General features: G+C 37.1%; 1 protein-coding gene and 1 pseudogene across 2 annotated transcripts in view; one reads left to right on the top strand and one right to left on the bottom strand.

The window, feature by feature from the left end:
• LOC127657238 (kinesin-like protein KIF26B) overlaps nucleotides 1-4,025 on the top strand; it is a 124,170-nt gene extending 120,145 nt beyond the window's left edge. For both annotated transcript variants that reach the window (XM_052145938.1, XM_052145937.1), the window contains exon 15: nucleotides 12-4,025. In XM_052145938.1, coding sequence (XP_052001898.1) covers nucleotides 12-160 — 149 coding nt within the window. In that variant the 3' untranslated portion in view covers nucleotides 161-4,025. The remainder of the gene's footprint in view (nucleotides 1-11) is intronic.
• A 1,961-nt stretch (nucleotides 4,026-5,986) lies between these two features.
• LOC127656775 (histone-lysine N-methyltransferase SMYD3-like) overlaps nucleotides 5,987-22,115 on the bottom strand; it is a 226,002-nt pseudogene continuing 209,873 nt past the window's right edge.

Here is a 22,115-nt window from a genome sequence, read left to right as displayed (position 1 = left end):
TGTATTCGCAGTTGACCTTCAGCAGACATTTGAAGTGGACTCTCTGGAGTACTTGGAAGCTCTGGAGTTTGTCACGGAACGACTAGAAAACCGGGTCAACTTCTGCAAAGCTCATCTAATGATGATCACATGCTTTGACATCACCTGTCGGCGACGGTAAAGGATTCACCATGGAGTATTAAGGACAATGGGAAGTTGAAAAGGCTCCACTGGGTGTACGTGGGCATGTATGTGAGAAAGTTACAAAGTTTATCACTACAATGATGGCTAAAATGAATGGGAAAATACAAAAGGCTTAATATTTTTCTAAAGTGGGTTTTGTGGAAAAACAGAAAACGCTGGACTTGTAGGGTTGGAGAAAAAAAAAGTAAAATGAGCACTTTGAAACTTTGGATTTGTCGATTGCAAATATGGTTTGCTCGCTTGCTGTGAAGAATAGTATTGCCATATGTGGGAAAAAAATAATACATTGTTAAACAAAAAGAGAACAAAAAAGACAACAAGTGCCTTGTGAACACTTCAATATCTTCTATGGAAATCTATGGAAAGAACTTTCCATATTTGTGTACAGATGGTGCTAGCTTAAAAAAAAAACATGCATACAAACAAAAAAAGTTAGAAAAGTAAAAAAACACTACTTGTTAAACTAAGTGTTTAAACTCACTGTCTATGTAACATGTATTTGTACTGTTATACACTAGTTACATGCAACATGAACATGTGTTTTATATTATTTTTTGTATTCTTTGAGACAACTGAGACCACATAGAATTTACTATGCTATAAAACCACCCATCACGATATCTAGAAGAGTAATATTGGCAATGGCTCATTGATTGTTCAGGTCCCCTGTAGGTATGTTGGCATTTTCAGCAGTGTGACGCCTGATGCTGGGCCACTTCGGCATGTCACGGTTGAGAAATGATGAGAATAATCCTCAGTCTGGCAGGACCAACAAGGATCCATAAACCGATAAACCATAAAAGCTTTTCACTGCATGCCAAATTATTGGGCATTTTTAAAGCATCAATTTTCTGCAAATGCAAAACTTTCTAGCCAGGGGCGAAGGAACAATCCAAAAGCATCAAGAAAAGGTTGTGTCTTACAGTTTATTGACATCCATCAGTGATTGGTATTGCATAAATAAATATGGACTGAGTAACCAAATTTGTTCACAGACATTTCCTTTTAGTGTTGGATTGGAGGTTAGCACAAATTGGATACCTGTATTGTATCAAATTTAAATTTGTTTGTTTAGTTTGTTGATTGGTTCATCTCTATGGCAATAAAAGTCATACCATTTTGTACGAGCCAAGTCGTGCGATATTTTATGATTCCACGATCTTGCGCAAATTATTATGAATTGTAACTATGCTGGGATTTCTGCTTTTATTATTATTTTACATGGCCGCTTAATATATTTTATTTGCCTTGCAGCCAACAAAACGAAACTCTTAAAATATCTCCCAAAAAGTGTTGTAAAAAGTTCTAGTGGGAAAGATTTGTCCTCCGTAATTAAAAGGGCTTTTACGACCCTGTAGCCCAAATTGCAAGCATGATTATTTCCTGAAAGGGCATTGACGACAGAAAATCTGTTTTATTTTCCAATATTTTAAATAATCTAAAATCAGATAATCAAATTAACACCGTAGCGTTTCAGTCCAGTTAAGATCAAATGCATTGTTCATTGGCCTTCCCTCTATGTGGTCTCAATGTCAATGTGCTAACCCTTTGGTAAAAATCTGTTTATATACATATATCTATAGTGCTTGAGACAGTTTCAGCTCTAAACGTTTATAGATGAGAACATATAGCTTGTTTCAAGTGCTAACTAAAGACTTCATACGCTTCTCCATTCCCGCTTCGCCCCTCGTCCATGCCCTGACCCCCATGACATTCCCGCTGATATTTTGGCATTGTAATGAATGAAGGGTTTTACTTATTTTTTACCTCAGGAGGCCTGTATGACAGAGATACTTATATTCTATAATTTATTTACGCATAATAGCCTGTAAAGCACTATGCATTAAAATTGTACAGTTGCTAAATTCATGCCATATAAATATATATATAAATATTTACTTGCATCTTACACTATTTTCCTTCTTTATATATATATATAGTTTACTTTTCTGCATTTATTTAAAAGTTTTGTGTGTGTGATTTTCTCTTTTCTGCATTTCTTTATAAATGCACCTATTGCCAAATCATGAGAGACGAGAGCGAATACGATTTCAAGATGCTCCTGGTTGCCATTCATGTTTATTCATCAAATGTTTCATCACAGCCTGTCACATGTGGATTGTTCAACTAATACATTGTGTGGTATACAGTGCAATGTGAAAAGAATATTGTCATTAATACACTTTAATGTTGACAAAGATCTTCCCTTTCACCAAGTCATGTGAAAAGAACTGAAAAATATCCATTAAGAGTATGTATATATATATATATATATATATATATATATATATATATATATATATATATATATATATATATATACATTCGATCAACATATTGCTTCATGCTTTTACTGAAACAAGAGGCATGATTTATTGTGCTATGGGAAAAATAGAGCTTGAATGAGAATTTGACTGACATACAGACTGATGTAAATAAAGGACGTTTTGGATGCAGTATTCTTACTTTCTGCCTTGTTCTGGATAAACAAATAATTAGCATTCTTATCCTATACAAAACATGAATGAAAACCTTTCTAGTTCTATAGTTCTCTGAGAGACTATTAAAGGTTTTTTGTTTCTAGCCGGCCACTGATTGTTTCTGTAAAAGTGTAATCTTTATTCTGCTGCACTGAACTGCATTTTCATTAGATTTATTATAAAATAATAATAATATGAGCGAATCTTAGTCGGCCTATTTTTATCCAATAATTGTTAGATTTCAACATACATTAAGCTTGATTTGAGATGTCTCTTTAAATCTAACAGATATGCCTGAATCCCCTTTGATTTCAAAGTAGATAATCCACTAATGAAGAGGCATCAATTTTTGACTGAAAATCATATCTGACATCAGTGAAACAGGAGATTGTAAGAAAAATCAAAGATAATTGCATTATATGATATATGAAAATTCACAGTACACTTGACTGGGCTCATACAGCTAATTACACAGTTTCCCATTTATAATCATGCAGTCTAGGGAGGAAGATGTCATTATCATAACAAAAGTGATCTGACTTAAAGTAAGCATGAAAGCTTGGTAAGAGGAAATAGTTATTTGGTTCTATCTTGATAAGGGTGAATATCATGAAGAAATTACCTGGTATTATGTCACAACAAAGCCAAAAGAAAAACAAAATAAGAAACTAGTAACTTTTGTAGGCTGCTTAGAATTGTGCAATGTCACAATGGAAACAATTTAATGGTCTTTATTTTATTTTGTAATATACAATTTAGGGATGAAATACAACATTGATATTTCTTGATAAAAAGCAGCAAGTGAAATTCCAGCCAAGGTTAGTCATTGGTCTTAATAAGAAATGATGTCATTGTGGGCACAACGAAGAACAAATTGAGTTATGAGTTGGTAAAGCCAGCATAAATGGGACTGCTGACAACTCATCTCTCTATAAAACACAACTTCCTTTTGTGCTCCATTCTAGCTACTTTTTTTAAGATGTTATCTCACAGTAGAGCATCTCCAAAAGCTGTTTGCTTTAGTGGACACAGAGTAATCCTCTGACCCTCATGAGGGTTAAATAGATTTAACTAGAAAAACATGCTGTTAAAAAAATGTCCGGAGATTTGGGCCACTGACAAGCAAAAAATGTCATTTGCGCTGACTTGGGCGAATGAATGGCATGTGGTGTTACCACATGAAGAAAAGATTTATTCTTATATCAGTTGTATAATATGGGTCATTCCTGTTTTGCAGGAGATTTTTTCCCATGTACATTTTTGTATTTAATTTATTTCCTTAAAATTGTATACCAGACTTTCAGATATACGGTCTGGTCAAGCTCAGGCACTTTATTAATTAAAACATGATTATTTACACAGTGGTAAATTATTAACGGGAATATAGAGCTAATGTTAGCCATTGCTCAAACCTGTAGTAAGGACTGTAAAGAAATGGACCAATGAAGCAGAGCTGGAACTACAAGCCTGTTTTGACTGCACTGATTGAAGTATTTTTGAGGCTTAAGCCACAGACGAACTCACAGATACTGTGACATCATATATCAGTTTCTGTGAGGATATGTGCATTCCTACTGGGACTTATTTAACATACAACCATGACAAATCATGGTTTACAGCTAAACTCAGGGCAAAGAGGATGCTTACAGAAGTGGGGATAAAATCTTATACAATCAGGCCAAAAACAGACTGACAAAGGAGATTAGAGTGGCTAAAAGCTATTCTGAAAAGCTGAAAAAATAGTTTTCAGCTAACGACCCTGCATCAGTGTGGAGAGGCCTGAAATACTTTACCAATTACAAGACACCATTACCAAACATTGTAGGGAATCAACAACTGGCTGATGACCTGAATGTATTTTACTGTAGATTTTAAAAGCCCAGTTACACACCCCACACCAACTCCGAACTTCACAGCACAAAACGTTTACACCTCATGCAAACACCCTCCTCCCATCTCCTGCTACTCAACCGGCAATTAAGATCTGTGAAGAGTATGTGTGCTTTGTCTTCTGGATCCTGAAGACAAGAAAAGCACATGGTCCAGATGGTATTTCACCCACTTGTCTAAAATCCTGTGCTGACCAGCTGGCCCACATCTTCACAGAGATCACTGGAGCAGTGTGATGTTCCCGCTGCTTCAAATGCTCCATAATCATCTTCATCCCAAAGAAGCCCAAAATCACAGGACTTAATGACTATCGACCTGTCGTTCTGATGTCTGTGGTCATGAAGTCATTTGAGAGACTGATGTTGTTGCAAACAGGTCTGTGGATGATGCAGTCAATATGGGACTGCATTACATACTTCAACATCTAGACAGCCAGGGACTTCTGCAAGGATACTATTTGTTGACTTCACTTTGGCTTTTAACACCATTAACCCTGTTCTCATATGGACTAAATTAACCCAAATTAACTAAACATCTGTTCTTACCTCTATCTGTCAGTGAATCACCAGCTTTCTGACAGAGAGGCAGCAGCTAGTGAGAATGGGGAAATTCACCTCCAGCACATGTACAAACAGTACTGGTGCCCCCAAGGGATGTGTGCTATCCCCACTAATCTTCTCCCTGTACACAAAATACTGCACCACCAAGAACCCCTCTGTCAAGCTCCTGAAGTTTCCAAATTACACTACAATCATCTGCCTCATCTGCCTTACCTGATCTGAAAATGAGTCTGCATACAGAAGGGAGGTTGGACAGCAGGCCATCTGGTGCAGTCAAAACAACCTGAAGCTGAACACACTCATAACAGTGGAGATGATTGTGGAGGAACACCCCAACATTAACCCCACTCACCATCCTGAAAACATTGAGACAGCAGTGGAGTCATTCAGGTTCATTGTCTCATACCTCCCAAGTGACCAGATGATAGCCTACCAATTATGTTTGTCCCAGAACAGTTTCTTGTTGGTTGAATCATGAAATGTCTTAAAAAGAGATTCCATTGAGCACCACTCAATCTGAAATATGCATTTAAATACTAATAAGATATCAAACATACCTATCTATGGTAGCCTAAAGCAAAAGTAGAGTGAACCAATTGCTCTTATGTTCCAATAGATATACTACACTTGTAAAGTGGCACTATTTATGTGTATAACTTAGATGTATTTATATTAGTTCAGCAACCTTCTGACTTTGGCTTATGTGAGCACACATTGGGGTATAAAAATTTGTGTAAAATTGATTCTTCAAAAAAATAAAGGAAGGATGGAAAGCAAACAATATTTTGGACTAAGTAGAGAGTTCAAAGTAACCCCCCCCCCCCCCCCACCCCCAATCCAACCCCCAATTTTCTTTTTTTAATGGAACGAAGAAGCGCTGCAGCAGGCAATGCTGTTTTTCCCCACTGGCCAGCTACAAACAAGTGAAAAACTATTCAGTGTTTTTTTTTTTTTTCACTGAACACTAACCATCTGGTTTGCTGCACAGCTTCACAAGAGCAGGTGGCAGATACAAACATCCAGAAAAATTACATTTGAGAACAAATATAGCAGATCAATGATTGACAGCCAACATATAATAGGAGAAATTTGGAGCTGTGGCTTGGTGTCTGTGGCAAAGCTGGCGTAGGTCTGTCTCCTAGCAGTGTGATGATGACACAGGGTTATGCAGTGGCACAGATCAGGCTAGACTCGACCCAGCTCGGCCTGGCATTCTGCCAGTTTCCTCCTCACCTCATTAGTCAGGGCATGCTTGATCCCGTGGGTCACCTTCATGACATCATAGGCCTAAGAATGGAAGGGGAGGAGACATGGTTGAGTTAAACGACTGCCTTCTGAGAGAGAAAATTCATGCCAAGGCTTGAAAAGGGAGCTGAACGAATACAAAGCAGCCATTAGGTAAGGTTGGATTTGGCTGGCATACCAAGTGTGTCAGGGGTGAATTTTAAGTGGGAGAAATGTTGCAAAGACACAATCTACCATAATAATGAAAAGGTCATTAAAGTTGGCGTGTTATATTTTTACCCAACATTACAAAGAATGCCTTTGTTGCAGTAGGAAAAAACATGATGAAACAAACAGTTTAATAAATAGGCCCTTAAAGATGATTGGGTGGGCCGTGTTCACCTGTGACGCACAACAAATTAACTCTATATCAATGTGCCAAGTTAACATGCTGCATCCATATACTGTTTAGTACTGCATGTGTCCATGCCAAAGAACTATAATATTTGGTGGAAGAATTGTTTTTCATTATTATTATTATAATTATTAATAATACTGAATATCATTGGTAATACAAACAACAATGATGATGAATATTAATACATAAAAATTGATCTTTTTATTTTTGTTATATGAAGGTCATATTAAAACTGACTTGGAAACACTTTGCCATGCCTTCTCAATTTTGTACTTTTGAAATGCCTTTTATGTATATATTTGTTCTGTTTTAGCTTTAAACTATAAACAATTATTATAAAAATAAAAATATTGTCATGTTTAAAACTATAATAATCTAAACAAAGAGTAAATTAAACATAGACCATTTCAATATTTATTATGCAAAATGATTTTGAGCAATTTTTTTTAAACAAATTACTCCTAGTTGTGGCTTCATTTCCACCACACCAAACAATTTAGCTCCTAATAAAGTTTTTTCAAAAGTTAGTGTTCTTGTTTACCAAGCCGACAAAAGTGTCAGGGAAGAGCATGCTTGAGGTTAATTATGAGACGAATACAGAACATTATTTGAAAAGTCAAATTGTGGAAATTATTTGCACTAGCCTGCCAGACTCCTACCAACTCTTTACTTTGAAAATCACAGCATCTTATCTGACAATGGCAGACAGAGAGTGGAGTCAGTGCAGAGACATCTATATCATTGTTTAGACCACAATCAGACAATTGGCAAGCTCAAATGCAGGGCAGTAGCTAAAGCCGATAACTAACAATGGTCTCATTACCGTCCTGATCTCTCTATAGTACTTTAAAGGGCCAAAGAGCATCTGATAACAGACCTGTGTAAAGCTCCCCTGAGCCTCCTCCAGTCTGCCAAGGTAGTGCTGAATCTTCCCCACCCGCAGCAGCTCCACGGCTCTGGATGGATGAGTATAACGGTAGTAGAATCTGTGACCTTAGACAGAGAATGTGGATGAATCAGCAAAACAAATCTTAATGTTAGGTTTAATGTAACCGTTCCTTTGTGTGTTGACTAGTAATATTAAAAGAACAAGCTTCGTAGGAAATCCGTTGGACAACATTCAATTAGATAGCTAGATAGTTTAGTGGTCATTATGCAACAATAATCAATCAGAACCAATCAGAATCAAGTAACCAATCAGAAATAAATAACTATTTAGAATCTTAAATTCTTAAATAGAGTATTCCAGAGAGCCCCGTAATGATCATGATATATCTAAAAAAATTATTTTATCTTATTTGTTTTTTGGAATGGGCAATAACTAACAAAATACATACATACTATTTTGTCAGCTTATTGAATAATAATAATAATAATAATAATAAAATAAGTCAAATCAAGTCATAGCATTGAAACATTTAAATATATACAGTAGTAGAAAAGATGGATAACTTTGAAACTGAACAATGAAAAAGAGCAGAATTATTTGATTTTGAAAAAAGCAAGTCCTGATATTATCACGTAATCAGACCAACCCGGTCTCATAACAAGTCATAATAAAATAAAATATGGCGAAATTGTAAGAAATATGAGTTGTACAAATACGTACGGCTTTACTCCCATAGAAAAAAATAAACAAACCAACAAATTATGTTTTTACCTAAATTTAACTCCAAACTCAAACCTAAACCTAACCATAATTTTAACAGTAAAATCGCTGTTGTGTACCACAACAACAGGGTTTTGATCAAGCTTTCTTATTACTTTTCATAAATTTAACCTCAAAACTCATGAGACTATGTTGAATCAGACCAGTGGTGATAATTAAAAAAATACTTATATCAGTTGCTACCAAAAAGGCCACAGATAAATAACATAGACACCAGGCAAACTGTAGTACAGAAACGTACAATTATTCAGCATTTGCAAGAATAAAAATGTTTTGGAGTTTTTCATCAATACATACACCATTATGTCTATTCTACAAGACATGCACAAAAAACAAGCTGAACTGATTCCCTGCTAGATGCAACCTCATGTCTCAGAAGAAAGCAACATTTATTTTTATTACTTTATCTATCTGGTGTTTGAGCACGTTAGATTAATAGCTATGATCCTGGCTGAAGCATGTTCTGGCCGCAGGACAATGAGGATGATGTTCCCTGTCAGCAGAGTAAGAAAGAAAAGCTTTTATTCCACATTTCCCATTCATACGCACAGAGCCGAGGGCAGTGAGCCATGCTTATGGGCGATCCTCAATGCTGAGATGAGCAAACCAGAGAGAGGTTGATTGTCTACTGTAAAACCAGGACATAAAAATCACAAAGCTCTCTTCTGGCAAGAAAGTGCTTGGGAAGACATGAATATATGACTCTTGACCTTTGTGATTTTATGACATAGTATGAAAACATTAAAGGAAAAGTTATTTATGCACCATCATGTTGTTCAAAACCTGTATGACTAGCAAATAGCTGCTCTTTTTCAGACAATGCAACCAAACATCAACCAGTGGCTGTCAAACTCTAAAACGGATATAAGAAGCACCATAAAAAGAGTCCAAATGACTTGCGCATGCCATTCAAAGTCTTCTGAAGCCATAAAAGACAACATTTAAGTGAAAACTTCAAGTCCAATTTCGGAAAAGACAAAAATGTAAGTCGTTATTCTCTCAAAATATTGCTGTCCACTGTAGCTCTCCAATCTCATTCGCATTTGTACATATTCAAACTTGATGGTGATTCAAACACTGAATGGTCACGAAACGTGCTAGAATTAATGGTAATTGACGTCACTGAAGGCAAACCTGGTGCAATGCATTTCATGCTGCAAATCATACAAGTTTGGAACATCATGAGTGTGAGTAAATTATGTATATTTACATTTTTAGGTAAACTACTTGTTTAAATACATATTGTGCTGCCATATATTTCAATTGAGTTCCAACTCATAACCTAATGAGCTCTGCAAAGCTTTGTAGATCCAATCTTCATGGCCCTAACTGACTTTCACTTTAAGTCAAATCCTTGGCAGTAAAAGCAATGATGAAGACCAATTCATGTCTCATAGACCATAAAGTTCTTCATATGTTCTCAAACTCTCAGGGGTTTTGAAAAGAGACACTGTCTGGCAACATAGTCGTGGACACTTGTATTGTGAAATATACCTCTACAGGGACTTGTCTTGACATTCACACATAGTGCTGAATTTTACTGTCATGGGACACAGGTCGGCCATTGTCAAGGACTCAAGGTCCTCCAATAGCAGAGATTGATGCTCTTAGGTCCTCGGCTTCTTCTGAAAGACCCTGGTGATTTAGCTAGCCGTAAAAATGTCTAAAGGTATCAGACTCTTTAAAAGTTACTAGCGAAGAACGAGGATTGAAGTTTCACAAGGACAAATGCTGTTGGTACGAGGAGTTTGATGGATGTGAAACAATATTCTGAAAAATATTTAAAGGAATATTCTGGGTTCAATAAAAGTTAAGTTCAATTGACACAATTTGTGCTATACTGTAATGTTTATTACCATAAAAATCATTTAGACACATCCCTCCTTTTCTTTAAAAAAGCACTTACAATAGAAGTGAATGGGGACACATTTTGGAGGGTTTAATGACTTAAATTAATAAAAAGAAAAGCACTTATTATTTTTTTCTGTTAAAACTTGATTAAATCATCACTTTTACAGTCATTTTAGGATCATGGCAACGGAGTTGTAAAATTGGCTATCACTTAACACAAAAAAGGTTAGTAGCCTACGTGATTTTATCACACTAAAATCATGTTAACATGCATATTGTTTATATCTTGTGGCTATACTTTTGAAATAGTGAGTATTTTAACATTTACAGACTGCCCCATTCACTTGCATAGTAAGTGCTTCACTGTAACCCTGAGCCACTGAGAGGTGGTGGCGTAGTGGGCTAAGTGCATAACTTGTAATCAGAAGGTCACTGGTTGGATCTCCACAGCCTCCACCATTGTGTCCTTGAGCAAGGCACTTAACTCCAGGTTGTTCTGGGGGGATTGTACCTGTAATAAATGCTCTGCAAGTCGCTTTGGATAAAAGCACCTGCCAAATGTAAATAATAAAAAAAAAAAAATGTAACCCAGATTTTTGCATTTTTTATTATTTATTTTTTAGAAATGGAGGGGCAAGTCAAACTGTTTTTTTGTGGTATTAAATGCCACAAAATGCTGTCGACTGAGCTTAACTTGTATTGAACCCGGAATATTCCTTTAACTGCCAGAAAACACAACATCAGTTCAGGAAAGGCGACTACACTAGAATTACATTAGAAATACAGAGATTTAAAGTTTATGTTTTCTGGGTTTTCAAAGTTAATATTTAGCTAATTTGACATGATTACTAGTGTATTTCATTCAGCTGATTGAAATCATGCGATTAATCACAATTATTTTAATCTACTGACAGACATTCTTCTCACCACTGTCACCTTTAGCTTGCTCATGGCGTGTTGTATGAGAATATTTCCCTGTAAAGCTGTTAGAAATATATTTATTACAGTTTTGGATTCAAATGTAGTTTTCAGTATTCCACTTTTAAATTTGTCATTAGTTCTTTGAAAACAAATGTAATGAAATGTTATATGTGTGGCCCTGCGATGGACTGGTGACCTGTCCAGGGTGTCCCCCGCTTTTTGCCCAATGTTAGCTGGGATAGGCTCCAGCCCCCCGCGACCCTGTACACAGGATAAGCGGTTGAAGATGGATGGATATTGTTATTATATATTACCCTAAACTAACAACCGGATGTTTTATGCATCTAGCTCCCCATAAAAAAAGAGCTCATTTTAATTAAACACAAATCACTTTTCCCCTAAAGGAATTTCTTATGCCCTATATTAAACAAAGAGATAGATGGGCCTGTTGACAAATAATGTGAAATGAGCTGTGAGAATAAATACAGTACTGAGAAAATGTCACATATGTCACATCTTCACTGTTAAACCTGACTGTATTCTGGGATTTTATTTGAACTTGCTAAACATAAATCAGAAACATAATTAATCCATTCACATACAGAAGCTCAAGTCAACAAAAAGAAGCGCAACAACTGCATTGTCTTAACAATCAACAGTATGTTTCTAGTAAAGTTCTCTTTCATCACTGGTCTTACTGGACTGTCCACTTTGAAGAAAAAACGTTCATTTTAAAGTGCCACTTCCTGTTGCTGTAGCAGCACTCAGTAGAGGGGCTGTAGCTGACCGTAGTGACCTGTTAACATCTCCATTAGCTTTAGCTCAACCTCTCTATTCATCTCTATGCTGGATCATTACCAAGAACAAAGAGCTGTATCTCTGCCAAGATCACTTTAGAGTAATATTAAATTGTGATTTCTATCTTCTCGGCAATCAGTAACTTGTTCTAGCGCTGTAAAGAAGTGCCGCGCCCGGGAAAGACAATAGCCTTTTATCATGAATCTGCCTGGCAGACAATGACAGTACAATAAACAAAGCCTTGGCACTGTAATCTGCAGCTTACATATCCATGCATTAAACATGCATTTGTCAATGTGACATCAATCACAAATCACTCTCCTTGAGCACAAATCAAGTGAACATGAAGGTTGTTGCTACTGTTAATGCAAGAATGCATATAAAACTCCTTAATATCATATTTGTAATTTAATTTGTAATATACAGTACACTGATGAGCCAAAGCATTATGACCACTCAAAGGTGAAGCAAAAAATGGGGATCATCTCCTAACAAGGCCACATGTCATGGTCTGGGTAGATTAGATGGTAAGAGAACAATTAGTTTGAATACAGGAAAAATGGGCAGGAGAAAAGACCTGAGCAACTTTGACAAGGGCCAAATTGTTATTGCCAGATGTCTGGGTCAGAGCACATCTGAAACAGCAAGGCGTGAGAGGTGCTCCTGGTCAGCAGTTGTGAGTACCTACCTACGGTGTTTCGAGGAGGGAAAAACCACAAACCAGTGACAGGGTGTTGGGTGCCCAATGCTCATCGATGCAAGAGGGCAACAAAGGCCATCCCGTCAGGTGGTCCGAACCGACAGAAGGTCTACTGTGGCACAAGTCACTGAAAATTTGAATGATGATTATGGGCGGAATGTATCACAACACACAGTGCATCGCACCCTGCTGCATATGGGGCTGTATAGCGGTAGACTGGTCGGAGTACCCATGATGACCCCTGTCCACTGTCGAAAGTGCCTACAATGGGCTTGCGAGCGTCAGAACTGGACCATGGAGCAGTGGCAAAAGGTTGCCTGGTCCGATGAGTCCCATTTTTTTTTACATCACATAGACTGCCATGTATGTGTGCACCGTTTACCTGAGGAAGTGATGGTACCAAGATGCACTGTGGGAAGATGACAAGCTGGTGGAGGGAGTGTGTTGCTCTGGGCAATGTTCTGATGGGAAACCTTGTGTCCGTGTAATGGGAGCCAGCTGGTAGATAGCTGTGCAGTGTGTAAACCTCACTCTCCTGACCTCAAGAGGTGCACTAGCGACTGAAGCTAGAGGCTGTAGCCTTTAGCCTCCTTGTTCTTGTTCACATTGCAATGTGCAATGTGACGCACTTGTTCTACCCGCTCCGTACGGGCCTCGAACCTAGGTCTCTGGCGTGGGAGGCAGGTGCTCTAACAAGGAGGCTAAAGGCTACAGCCTCTAGAGCCAGTCGCTAGTGCACCTCTTGAGGTCAGGAGAGTGAGGTTTACACACTGCACAACTATCTACCAGCTGGCTCCCGTTACACTCACCCCCCTAAGCCTCACTCCCATCCGGGTCACGGCACCAATGTGACGCTCTTGTTCTACCCACTCCATACAGGACTCGAACCTAGGTCTCTGGCGTGGAAGGCAGGTGCTCTAACAAGGAGGCTAAAGGCTACAGCCTCTAGCGTCAGTTGCTAGTGCACCTCTTGAGGTCAGGAGAGTGAGGTTTACACACTGCACAGCTATCTATCAGCTGGCTCCCATTACATCCGGTTCATGTGGATGCCAATTTGACACATGCCCCCTACATAAACATTGTTGCAGACCAGGTACACCGCTTCATGGTAATGATATTCCCTGATGGAGTGGCCTCTTTCAGCAGGATAATGTGCCCTGCCACACTGCACACATTGTTTGGGAATGGTTTGAGGAACATGATGAAGAGTACAAGGTGTTACCCTGGCCTCCAAATTCCCCAGATCTCTGATTGAACATCTGTGGGATGTGCTGGACCAACAAATCCGATCCACGGCTGCTCCACCTCACAACTTACAGGACTTGATGGATCTGCTGCTAATCTTGCAGAGGGTCTTGCTGAGTTAATGCCTCAGCTGGTTGGTGCTGTTTTTGTAGGACGTGGAGGACAAGCTGCATATTAGGCATGTGGTCATAATTTTTGGGCTCATCGGTGTATATTAAGGCATCTCCTTAATTTATAATATGCAGAGACAAATATATGTAAGCCATACATAGACTGTGGCACTTTTAAAACTTTTGCTTAACCAATGGCAAATTTGGAGCCAGACTATCTTTCCTGACACACTTCAGCTTTAATACTTAAACATAATTTAAACAACTAAGAACTAAGAGGAGTTATGAAAGATAAACCTCTGAGCACTAAAATGCTCCTTTGAGATCCTTTTGTGCATATCCACAAAATACAACATTGATAATAGCAGAATGCCTGTACTGTAGCACATTTTTATTCATAAATGTGTTGATGTATGAGAATCTCTTCGGTCTCTCTGTCTCTCTTTTCCAAGACTCCTCAATTCCAGAGCATGGGAACATGCTTGGTTACCGCAGATCTGCCCTAAAGACATCACCTATGACTCACTTATATTGCCGCTAACTGCTCCGTCCCTCAGCTGTGCACCTTTGACTCCATCTTTGAACCCTCAGACTAATAACAAAGCCCTCCATTACAATCCAATCCTGCTTGGCCCCATCCTTTTTAGTTCAGTCTGTGCCCTCTCTGTTACCCCGACTCCTACACTGTGGTCTCGGTGTCACTAATGCCTTCCTGGGCCTCTGGAAAGTTCTGGCAGCTTCTCGTAATTGTGTGTGGTATCGTTTTTTTATCTGTTTTATGAATCAGTGCTGTAGGGGCCTTAAAACAATCCCTCTCCCACATTTCACACCCAATTCCCCTCTGAACTGCTGATAGCTGATATGTGTTTTGTGACCCTGAAAAACAGTGCAGCCTTTTAATTAAATAACTGTGTTGTGTAGCACGATCAAGTTCTCTGTGACCCCGGCCTACACTCATTTCAGAGGGAAGAGAGGTGGAGAACACGCTCTGGCGATGACTATCAGCTCAGCCAAAGTTCTGGCAGGGATTCAGATGAAGTTTAGGTTTCCAATATTTCTTGTGAGCCATGACAGTGAAATGAGGACAAAGGAAGGGCTTCTACCTCACACAGGGAACATCAAGGAAGCTGTCAGTGAAGCTAAAAGACAATCAGTAACTGTGAACTAGATGTTTACACTTTAGTAAGAAAGTGGAAAGTCTTTCTTGCCCATGCAAAAGTTGCCACCACAATGCTAGGATGTTGCTACAGTATGAGCTTGCTAAGGTTTTTTTTTTCCACATTGTTTTTAATTTAGAGAAATACATTTGTTCTCTGTTCATCTTTCTTTTTGGCAATGAGCACAATTTCTGAGAAAAAGCAGTATACATGTCAGAAAAGATTCCCTATACATGCAATATACAATAACAGTCCTGTTTTATGCAGCATCTATGAATAGAAATGTGAATATTTGAAGTATTGATGCAGAGTTATGTGCTTCTCTGTCCATCACCTGATGGTGTTTTAATTTATGCATATCAGAGGCAATTTATTAAAAATCATTAGGCTTTCATTGGCATGACAGAATATGTTCAAAGTTGGAAAAGTTACAGAAAACTGTGAACATCAAGAAAATGGGTGAATCTCAAGAAAACTGGCAAGAAATATCCAGGTCATATTCCCTACAATAAATTTTTTTTGTCTATTTTGATGAACATTAAGTTTCTTTGGGCTCTAATTTCATGAGTGCGCAAAGAGCAGCATTATGCTGAGACTGAGCACTACATCTTAATCAATTTTCATGAGAGAGCTAATTCTAAACACAATTTTCATGCCAGCGCAAAGCACAAGTGGGCATTGATAGGATTGTTTGCGCAAACTGTGGATGTATGCGTGCAAATTGTTGGTGTATTTTATGTTAATGAAGTGCCGCAAAGCACAAATGGCTATTTTCCGGATAAATAGGTAATTGTGCTAAGAAGTTTCAATACCAAGTCTGTTTTCAGCTAAACATCTAAATTCACTTTCTACATTTGCATTTCGGAGATTCCACCAGCAGGTGTCTGAACTCTGAAAATATAGTGGAACTTCAGATTATCTCCCTGGCAATCACAGTTATAGCCATTTTATGAAACAAAAATGTATGAGATTTGTGTTATCTATAGGTCATGGTTTATTTTTTATTTATTATTAAGATGTTTATATATATATATGTCCTGTGCCTGTTCGTTGCTTAATGTTCGAGGATGGTCTACCCGTCTTGGTTTGTACCTGGTCTGTCTCTCTGAGCTTCAGATTCTGGAGTATCCTTCGATGAGCCTTATCCAGAGGTTCTCCCTTCCCCCGCCCAGCCAACCAAGTTCCAGTCTGTTTTTGGGGCATCTATTTCTCCACTACGGGGTTGCTTTTGTTTATTTTTTAGAGCTTAATAAAGCCCATTGAAACTCTGCACTTGAGTCCTCGCTTCTCTACTCCGATCCTGACACCAGTAGCCACTTCTCATTGTTAGTGCAAAGAAAATAATAATAAATTTACATTTAATTTATCATTTAAAATGATTTATATAAACTGTAAAGTAAATTTTTAAGTCTTCGCTAGTCATAGTATTTCTTGTATACTAGCATCTAATAACATTGATGAAATTATTTTTTGTAAATGCACATGCAAAAAACAAATGTAAAACATTTTGTCTTCTCAACAAAGCAGAAATGCGATAACAAGTAGGACATGCCATTTTAAATCTATGTATCAGTGTGGTGACATGATGTTTCCTTTCTTTTATTTTTTTATTGCAGAAATATTCATATACCAAAATATTATATATTAAAAATAACCTTGATACTAGTTGGTCAGAAGCAATTGCAAAAATGGCTCTGAAATGTCACATTATTTCTGAAAATAGATCTAAAATTATTTATTTGCAGAAGCTACTCAGTTTGACATTTTGCAATTTAATGCAAGAGATAAAAACCTCAATGGAAATATGCAATACATGCCAAGAACTATGGTAGAATTATGAGATATAGATACAAATATATAGAGAATAGATTTTCCAAAACAACAGGTTTTCAAATTCATGTAGTAGATTAATTGACAGAGCATTTTTAAAAGAGCTTGTATCCTTGCATGCAGTTGTACATAAGTGCTCAAAGACTGCAGACTGCTTGAGTGATGAACTTTGGTTGAACTTTCTGTGCATATATCATATGTCATGTGGCAATGAGACAAAAACAATGCTTTAAAAGCCATTTTAATGACTAAGCTTGACGTGGTCAGTATGTAGGCGATTACACTTTCATAGACAGTAAGTTCCCTTGAGCCATTCCATACTTAGAAATGCTACCCTTGCGGGCATGATAATAAATAGCTTTTTCTTGCGTTTCTGGTGATTTAAAATAAATATTTATGCATTGTCACATTTTGAGATAAGACAGAATCTCAGATCAGGTCAGGTCCTGTCCTGACACAAATTCTACAGACAGACAGACATGAATCAAACAAAAATGAAGATCCAAAGAAGTCATTCGTTTGGACATGTGCCTGAATCTAAAGTACCTGGGAACAGAAAACATGCTTTGCATGCAAACGATAAACAAGTGTGACTCAGGTCTAAAGAATGCTTTTATTTACTTAACTCATTGAAGTCTATTGCTTGTTAGATGTACTGTAACACTTGAGGCGATGAGACGTTAGAGTGCATAAACGTTAGAGGGAAATCACTAATCAACTTTCAACAAGCATTCGAAGTTCCCCCGCAGAGGTGTGAAACTGTGCCAAAGCCGTGTAGCAAACCCCCAGTCAGACAATGGTGAAGCGTACTGATGTTTCCAGAAGCCTTTATTTATGTTCAGCCGTCAGCCTTGGTTAAACACAAATCTACTTTCCTTTCCTTGCAACTTTTCTTCTTGAAACAACGTAAGAGCTACGGGACAGATAAATAACATAAAATTAGCTCTTACAAACATAAACATTACCCGAAGGTCGAATTAACCGTACAAACAGTCATTTATAAAGACCCTTTAGTGACGTTACCCGTGTAGTATTAGCAATGCTAAAAAACTTACGTTAGCTTGACTTCACATGACACGAGAGATAATAATACATTCAAACACTTCTTCACAGTTGAATGGATTAACCTACATATTAGAGCACATAAACATTAAACAAGTTAAACACACAATACCTTGTTCCCGTTCTGGCTAGGTGCTTAAATGATCCTTTAAGAGCTTTACACAATTTCAGAGCGAAATGTGGTTTTTCCTCCTTACTTCAAAGGGTGCGTCTTACTAACTAGTCTCATCTTTTTAGATGCGAAATTAACGTTACACTAGGATGCGCCAAAATAAAAGACCCGTAATATTAACAGAGAACATTAATAAAATAAAGCTCTGAAATGATTATTTTATTTACACTTTCCGTAGAGTTAGTTACAAGCTGAGAACTCAGTGATTGTCAGTGGCAAAGGGAAACTACACAGACCGGGATGCCCTTGGAAGTTCATTGTGCACAGCCAGACCCTCAGGAATGTGCCTTCTTCCACATCATTGGATTAACTGCTTAATGTCCTTCATTTGCAAATTAATGACATGGCAGCTTCTCTAACTTTAATAGAGGATTTGAACTAGTCTGTAATCTAAGGAAGAATGGTGAAGGCAAGTGACCTTTAACTCAACCGTAACCTCAAAGCCATACAATCCTGTTTTCTCCTCTTTCAGAAAAGGTAGGTCCTTATTTATGTTTAGCATATGGAGTCAAATGCGGGTTGGCGCTGTTTTGGCGGCAGGAGGGGGACATACACAATATTAGGCAGGTGGTTTTAATGTTTTGGCTAATCGGTTTATATATATATATATTATATCTATTATGATCATCATAGTCAATATGGAAAATGAGTGTGTGAATTTCAACATGCCCAAGCATTAATTTACATATATTTAGGATTTATTTTTTATATATTCATATTTAAAAATATATGTTCAGAGTTGCATTTTTTATTTCATATTTACAACTTTATATTCATATTTACAACTACGTTTTCAGGATTTATTTTTATATATTCATATTTTCAACTATGTATTTATATTTAAAACTTTGTATTCATATTTACAACTATATTCAGAGTTGCATTTTTATATTCATATTAATATGAATATTTATATTATATATATATATATTCAGGATTTATTTTATATATTCATATTTACAAATATATTTTTCTGTATTAATTGGCCAAAAAAATTTGATCTCATTTTCATCAAAGTCACATGTATAGACAACACTAGCTAACAACACAAACAATTATAAGCTTTCAAGTCTTTACTGAATACATCCCATTAAACATTCACACTGTTGTGGAAAAAGTAAGTGAACCCTTGGATTTAATACCTGGTTGATCCTCTTTTGCATCAATAACATCAACCAAGCATTTCCGGTAGTTGCGGATTAGACCTGCACAACGTTCAGAAGGAATTCTGGATCATTCTTCCTTACAGAACTGCTTTAACTCAGTCATATTCTTAGGATGTCTGGTATGAACGGCACTCAAGGTCATTCCACAGCATCTCTATTGGGTTAAGGTCTGGGCTCTGACTGGACCACTCCAAAAGATGGATTTTAGTTTTCGTTTTGTTTTAGCCATTTTGTAGTGGATTTATTCTATTTATTTCAACTTCTACTGCACACAGACACCCTGATATTATCTTGTAGGATATCTTGATACATTTGGGGATTCATTTAGCCCCCGATGATGGTAAGTGGTATAGGTAACAAAGCAGCAAAGCAGCACCAAATCGTGATTCTCCCTCCACTGTACTTCACCATTGGGATGATGATTTCATGTTGTTATGGTGTGCCCTTTTTATACCATACATCTTCACAAACAATTCAACCTTAGTTTCATCAGTTCACAAAACATTTTCCCAGTAGCATTTTAGAGTGTCAAGGTGGTCTTTGGCAAACTTCAGGCATGCAGCAATGTTTCATGGTATCCTGCCATGGACACCATGTCTGTTTAATGTTTTCCATCAGCCAGTTCCAATGACTCCAAGTCTTTAGCTGTCACTTCAAGTTTCACACTTAGGTTTTTTTTTTGTTTTTTTTACCTCAGTGAGCATTCTGCTGTGTTCCCTTTGAGTCATCTTTGCTGGACGGCCACTTCTAGGGACAGTAGCCAAAGTACTAAGTCATATCCATTTATAGACAATTTGTCTAACTGTGGACAGATGAATATCTAAGCTCTTCGAGATAAATCTGTCACCCAGTTTAAAGCTGCACATGATCTAGACATGCCATTTTAGTAACTGAGGCTGGACGAGTTTAAGATGAAAATATTTGTACAATTCAAACATTAATATGAGATAAAACACTTGAATAATCATATTATGATCTACTGGTGGTGGCTGAGGAGAGTCCCCTGTTCTCTATTTAAAAGTGCTTTCAGTGTAGTGTCAGAAAATCTAAGTGTAAAATTCATTAAAATATGTAAATAAGAGTGTTGTTTATCTTCATTCAAGCAATATCAACATGAAAATAGCACATTATGACATTAGGCACCAGTCATGATCACACAGATAAGCTCAAATTGGAACATGACTGACGTAATGTATTCTTCTGCAAATTGCTTACAATTTTAAGTTTCAACCATACATTGCGCTAGAGAGCACAAATTTACATAGTGCAGCTTTAATGCAAATCAACCATTCGTGATCATAGGTCTTCTGAGATCTCTTTTTTACAAGGTATGGTCCATGTCAGCATATGTTTCTTGTGAAAAGCAAACTCAAAATGTTTGAGTGCTTTTTATAAGTCAAAGTAGCTCTAACCCACACCTCCAATCTTGTTTCATTAATTGGATACCAGGTTTGCCAACACCTGACCAAGCTTATGTTGATGTCATAAGCCTATGGGTTTACATACTTTTTCCAACCCACACTGAATGCTTGAATGATTTAAACAATATGTACAAGAACAATACAATAATACAAGTTATTCGTTAAAACAGATTGTGTTTGTTCATTATGGTAACTTAGATGAAGATCAAACCTGATGTTAAGACAAATTTGTATGTACATAAATGCAGGCAATTCCAAAGGGTTCACATGTGTTTAATTGCCACTGTATCTACACCCCAATATTTTAACTCATATAACTAAGATTTATAATAAAGACACAGAACAATCATAATTTAATTGTGAACATTGCCTACTAAAACCACAGGCCTTCAACAAACCCCAAAACTTTAAGAGGGTGATGCATTCAATCTGCATAACTGAACAGTGGGAATTTAAAACTTTCCATTTGTGATGTATTGTTAATAAGCTAACCACAGCTCAGCTATTGATAGTGCAGTTACCTGGATGTGAGAATACAAATGCTTCCTGCTTCCAGGCTGAACAGCAGGTTCTGACACCTGTGATGTGTTTAGTGATAGCTGCAGTGTAAGTGGGCCACATAGTGTGACTTCAACTTGATAAACACTGGTGAGAGAAGAGAAATTTAAAAGATTATAAGTAACACTTCCCTCTGGGTGCACATCTTTTGTATAATTAACAACACCCAGAGAAGGTGCTTAAAAGGTGTCGTTTTGATGAAAACTAAAAATATTAGATAACAAAATCAAGCACATAATGCTAGACCTTTTCCTCAGATCTAACTTTCAATTTTCTGAGACATTTTTGCATTGACTTTCAACAAACTGTTCCTAAGGTCTTCATTTTGAACAGCATATTTATTGTATTATCATTTAAAACCTAACAAACATTTTTGTTTAGTATTTTGCTTAAAAAGTGTGTTTGTGATCTTTAAAATAAATAGTTGGCTGGTTGGTTAGATATTTTATTGCCTGATGCAATGCAATTCAATCATTTGAATTACACTCAATTGTCCAAATACTTCACTGTATACGATATATATATAGATCAAACAAATCATAATATACATATGCAAGTTGTCAAATCAGTTGAGATCCCCGGATCAGTTTTGCAAACTGAATAAAAGTTCAAAGTGAAATGCAAAGCTTAACCATACATAAATAATGAGATGCCGGAATGTTAATATTCTAATCAAATTAATTATTGTGAGAAGACTGGC

Source organism: Xyrauchen texanus, chromosome 16 (assembly GCF_025860055.1).
Source record: "Xyrauchen texanus isolate HMW12.3.18 chromosome 16, RBS_HiC_50CHRs, whole genome shotgun sequence".
Taxonomy (NCBI): domain Eukaryota; kingdom Metazoa; phylum Chordata; class Actinopteri; order Cypriniformes; family Catostomidae; genus Xyrauchen; species Xyrauchen texanus.
Note: the sequence above shows the minus strand (reverse complement) of the source record. Positions and strands in the feature narration are given on the sequence as shown.